Below are 6154 nucleotides of genomic sequence, written 5' to 3' on the forward strand. Positions count from 1 at the left end.
GCATGGAGTCATTGAGGCTGCACTTCCTTGAAGCCTCCCAACCGCCGTAATGCTGCCTTCATCTCTTTGTTGCGAAGTGTGTAGATGATGGGGTTAAGCAAGGGAGTGATGACAGTGTAGAAAACAGCTACCACCCCATCCAGTGGCTCCTGTGAGCCAGGGCGCAGGTAAATGAAGGTGCATGGCACATAGTAAACAATGACAACAGTGAGGTGGGCAGCACAGGTAGAGAAGGCATTGCGGCGTCCTTCTGCGGACTTGATTCGCAGGATGGCAGCCACAATGTAACCATAGGAAGTGAGGATGAGCATAAAGCAGGTGAGTGCCAGGAAGCCAATATCTACAAAGGTGACCAGCTCATTAATGGTGGTGTCAGCACAGGCTAGTCGCAGCATGGCAGGGATATCACAGAAGAAGTAGTCAACATGGTTTGGGCCACAGAAGGGCAGACGGAATATGAAACTTGTTTGGAACAGTGAGTGGATGGTCCCTCCAAACCAGGTGCCCAGAGCCAAGAAGTTACACATACTGCGGGTCATGATGGTAGCATAATGCAAAGGCTTACAAATGGCTAAGAAGCGATCGTACGCCATGAGCGTGTAAAGAAAACATTCAGTGCAGCCTAGGAAATGGAAAGAAAAAAGCTGAATTACACAGCCTCCAAAGGAGATAACCCTGCTATCAAAGAGAAAGCCAGCCAGCATCTTGGGAACAATAGCACAGGAAATCGTCATGTCCAAGAAGGAGAGATGACATAGAAACCAGTACATGGGGCGGTGGAGTCGGATGTCCAGCAACACAGTGAGGATGATCAACCCATTGCCGGAGACAGTAAGCAAGTAGATGACAAGGAAAGCTAGGAAGAGTGGTACCCCTAGATGTGGTGGGTGGTGCAGACCCACCAAAATGAAGTGAGACACAGAAGTCTGATTGCCACTTTGCATTTCTTCGTTGTTCACATCTGCCAAAAGAAGGAGTAGAAGGATGACTCTAGACTCAATTAAAACATTCAGCCAGGAACATTCATTCTAAGTCATTTCTAAACATGGGCAAAAAAGACTCTCTCTGTCACACTCTCTTTCATCATTCTCTCCTCATCCTCTCCCCAGCTCTTGATTCTGAAGTCTGTTCCAGGAAACAGTTGTTGTCTCCAAGGTAAGAGGTACCAGACTGTGTGTTTAGCAACCACCCTCTGTTATCTGTAGTTTCCCATGTCAATCATAGTCCACAAACAATACCTGATTGTTTCAAGAAAGACTATGTTTACATGATGTTTATTATAGTATATTATTGTAATTGTTCTACCTTATTAGAAATTTTTTGCCAATCTCTTACTAAGCCTAATTCATAAATTAAACTTTATCATAGGTATCTATGCATAAGAACAACAAAGTCTCTTTAGGGTTTTGTACTTAATGGTTTCAGGCATACACTAGGGGTCATGGAACATTTTTCCAGCAGATGCATGGAGACCATTATGCATAACTCAGGCAACTGATGCACAAACCACATAGAACTTTGTTAGTTAGAAATGGAATTATATGAAGCTTAAGTAAATCAAAAGATTAGTAAGGACAAGTGTTCTGCAGTTTGATCTAAAATCTGTTTATTAGAGTTATGTTATCTTTAAGCTATATTCTAAAAATGTAAGAATCATGATAATTCCTTATCTTAGTGTAACCAACCGAAAGCTGCATATTTTAAAAATACGTTAGGTTTGGACTGCACACTGAACTTAATATTACCAATTGCAGAATCTTAAAGTATTAGCTAGAAATATCTATTTTCAAGAGTTCTATGGAATGCACATGCTAATTAAAATCCTTTAAGAGAGTGAAACTACAAAATTTCTAGTCCAAAGAACCCGTTATTATCTCTTCTTCTTCTGAATATACACAGTGCATCTGCCCAACCATCCATCCATCCATCCATCCTTTATTTGAGTAGGACTGTTTTTATTTCCTCTTAAGAGAATGGCTGCTGAAGTCTTACTGGATTAATATAAAATTATCTCACTTCCATTAACACTCATTGGCAATCTTTATATTGGCAATCTACTTCTTTTTTTTTTGCTTGTTCTATAATAACATACAATAGGAACAATAACAATGCCTAGCTCATAGGAACAAAAAAAGGATGAAAGTAATCCATTCACATAATTCACAGCAGGACTCAACAGACACAAGCTAATAATTCCCATCGAATGTTTTTGCACTCCAACATTTGCAAACAAATTCACACATTGCATTGTGTGAATCGGTGGCTTCCAATGATTGTTCAACAGCAGACTAGAACCCTTACATTTGAAACAGCAGCAAGAGCCTCTTCTATAACTACTGGGGATGACAGAGAAATCTGCAAAGTGAGAAATCAGGAGAATGGCTGTGGCTCCAGAACTCTTCTACCAGGGCCATGAGAGGTTCCTACTAATATTACCTCCTTCCAATAGCATTTGTTCTAACGGCCTATTTACAAACCAGAGACTACTGTCAAAATGGTATGCCCAACTCAAGACTCAAAGGCAGCACCGAATCCTTCAGAAGGGTTTTCAAGGCTACCAGGCTTCCTGTTGGACACCTGGTGGACAGTGGAGCCCTGCCTGCAGCTCTGTGTGGATGTTGGTCATGTATCTCTTTTCTTAGCCTCCCAATGACCTTTAGTGGTCAGAAGCTATCTTCCTCAGTGCTAAGTTCTTTCTTTATATAAATAAATAAAAAAATCTTAAAAAATAATCTCTCAAACTGGATATATAAAATCTGCTTTGAAAAACAAAATGAAGCAATTCTTGGAACTACACTATGTGCTTTCCGGATTTTTATCTTTGAGTATTGCATGGATCTGGTAGAAAATCCAAGCTAAATGGAACAGAGAGCCTCAAACTCCAGAGTTGACATAACTCTAGCTTCCTTTCAACACTTACTTCCACAAACTGCACTAATATTTTCCCCTGTTCCTTTCCCAATTGCTCTTCTGATATTTACCACATTTGTTCTAATTCTCCAAGAGTCCTTTCAGATGTTATCTTGCTCAGTAATACCATTTCCCCCTTTCCTCTAATTGGTCATGCTTTCTTTGTAGCCTTCATATACATTATTTGCACCTTTTATGTTAAGCATAGCACAAGCAAGTTGGCATTTACCTTGTGTGTGCCTGATTTGATCATGAAGCTGTGAGTTCCTCCTGGGATGCTGTCTTATTTTTCTACACATCCCAAGGTTGTAGTATACCTCTCAGAGAAAATTCTGAAATAGTACTGAGCAAAGCATTTCCCTGTGTCTATATGCCAAGTAGCCACTGACTGCAGGATATTATTAGGCAGATATGGCTACCCAAATTAGAAGAATTTTAGTTCTTAGATCATCATCATTATAGGTAGTGATGTTGATATAATTGGAGACATATTTCTTAAAATTTCAGTCTCAGTTTCTCATAAAAAAGAGGGATGTTGGTTATAAAGTTCCACCACAAAGGAAATGACGGTATCTTTTGTATCTATATCAATTTATATTTAACTTTTGTTCTCACATCAAGAAAGTTGGTTTTATGCCTTGTAACAATTACATTCTATACTATATTTTTGCCTTGCCTCTTTCCTGCCTTGGTATTTCAGCTGTTATTTAATTTTATATTTTATACTGTTCTCTCTATAGAGAAACGCTGCTTTACCCAGAAGAACAGAAGAATGGCTTTGGTTTGTCTGTTAATAATTAAAACTGCTCTAGTGATTTGTTGTATACATTACGTTATGAATTATGTTATATTTGTTGGTGTAGGAAGAAAAGAAACAACTTCAGAGGAAGTGTTGGGGGAGAAGTACGATTAGTACCCATGTATTACCTTCATTTGAGCATTGCAAATCCTGTGTGAACTGATGCTGGCTTCAGGTTGACCCTAAAATCCATTTGGATCAAAGAAACATAGCAGGTAAATTGGCCCTCCCTCTACATATTTTTCAAGCATTATGCTGCCAGGAGAATTCACACTCCTTCTCTGCTCCCAGCATCTGCCACACACTGCTTTTATCACAGGAGCGTTCCCAGTACACCCACCTCCCTCTGCAGGCTTCCCTGTGGTTCTGCTAGCTGGGTTGGACACTTCTGTGCAGCCAGTGCCTGCGCTTGTCTCAGCTTCTGCTTGCTCTTTGCTCTCCAGGGCATTAATCCTTGCAGCTCAGTAGACTGCCTGGTCTACTTTCTTGACAGGCTCCCTCTTGCTCATGTCACTGTACTCTTCGTATTAGACTTCTCGGACTCACCTATCCCCCTTGCTTTATCATCTTCCTGAAGCTGTTGGCCGTGTGAGATTTTTTGTGTAATCTGACTTTCTGGCAAACAGAATCTTTCTTCCCATTCTTCCCAGCATATGTGAGGATAGGCTGGCTGACATCACTTCTACTTCATTCTTCAGGGACCATTAATGTCGATGGGAGTAAGTTGCACTGGGCTTTGTTAACAGCAAAGGATGAACTGCCAATATTCCATAAGGAAGTTTACTATGTTGTTCAGTAGTGTCCCAGTGGCATAGGGGTCTACTGGGAGCATGCACTTCATCAGGATCCAGCAATTGTTTCCTTTTCTCTGGATTCAGATTTCTCAGCTACAAACTGGGGAGAATGATATCTCACCCATTATCACTGAGGACAGATTTTAACACAGTTATAAAACCAATGATTCTAAATAAATGCCATATGTCAATTACATAAAATTATTTTCTGTGGTTAAGGCAGATTGCATAACTGATATGACACTGTGTCAATATAGGTAATGCTCCTTCACACAGATCTGTGTTGGTGAGAGAGAGTAACAGAATATGAAAAAACGCAACTTTTAGAAATCACTTCTTAGAAATCAAACACATTAGCTTAGTGTTAGCAGAATTTCTTAAATGACCCAGATCACATTCTCATTTTATACTTAACCCCCACAAAAAAAAACACAATAAAACAATGTGCGTTTTAAAGAGAGAAGTGGACAAACAGTGGTTAAAATTTCTTACAAGTCTATGTAGATAAATGAGTTGAATTCACCCAGTCCTGAAAACTGAGGAACTTATAGCTCTTAACTGATACTGAGCAAGCACTAGATCAATAAATATTTGTCAAAATGCTTTTTTTCTGGGCAGGTGTTTGCTGAAGTGGTTCAGAGGCAGTCAGGGACAAAGTGTCCTTTTGTCTGAGATTCTCTGATTCAGCTTCCTGCTCATGTGACCCACGAAGTAGTAGGTCATGGCTCAAATACTTGGATCTTTGCCAACCGGGTGGGAGACCTGGATTCAGGGCCCAACTCCTGGTTTCTGCATGGCTCAGTTCTGACTCAAGTGGGCACTTGAGGAGCAAATCACAGCATGGACGATCTCTGTCTCTGTTTTACTATCTGTGTTTCTCTCTTTCAAACCAAATGGAAATTTTTTTTAATGTAAAACTTCCTTTTTTCTAATGCAAACTTCCTTTTTTCTAATGCTTGTTTACATCAACTATGTATTTTGAGCATTTGTTGGCATGTAGTTTTAAATACACTCATTTTAAAAAATGTTTCATTGTTACTGAGTGTGTGCACAGTTTAAAAATGTATATTGTGAAGCAAAGTATGGAACTTCACTTATTTTTTTTAATAAGCCCTGCTCGAATTAAGAAATTATATAAAATCAGCATTAGACACTTCTTGTTGTATTTATAGTATAGGTTCCCAATGCAGGGACACTAACTAGCCTTTGAATCTGCAGCAAAGGACAGTAAGGGTAAAATGTTGTTCATTCAGATGATATACAGATGGCACTGGCAACATAACTTTTTTTTTGGATTTTTAAAAAATTAATTACGTTGCATTATGTGACACAGTTTCATAGGCTCTGGGATTCCTCCAACCCCTCCCCGTACCCTCCCCCCATGGTGGATTCCTCCACCTTTTTGTAGTATTACAATTCAAATTAAGTCTGCGCACCCCTCCTAAAACTGTTCTGCACCTCAACTGTTAACATTTTTTTAACATATATTTTTATTGCATTTCCTTTTTTTAAAACTAATTACATTGCATTATGTGATACATTTTTTTTATGCTTCAATGCTGTAAACTGCTAAAGACTAAAATTAAAATAGGCATGAGACAGCTGAAGCAACCTAAGCCATTTTAAGGTGTATAGAATACGGCTGAATGTA

General features: G+C 39.3%; 1 protein-coding gene across 1 annotated transcript; it reads right to left on the reverse strand.

The window, feature by feature from the left end:
• Positions 1–985, reverse strand: LOC101518345 (olfactory receptor 10G6). The gene has a single exon (XM_004597688.3). The coding sequence runs from the start codon at positions 942–944 to the stop codon at positions 9–11; it is 936 nt and encodes a 311-aa protein (XP_004597745.2). The 5' UTR covers positions 945–985; the 3' UTR covers positions 1–8.
• Positions 986–6154: the final 5169 nt, after the last annotated feature.

This window comes from Ochotona princeps, chromosome 4, assembly GCF_030435755.1.
Source record: "Ochotona princeps isolate mOchPri1 chromosome 4, mOchPri1.hap1, whole genome shotgun sequence".
NCBI lineage: Eukaryota > Metazoa > Chordata > Mammalia > Lagomorpha > Ochotonidae > Ochotona > Ochotona princeps.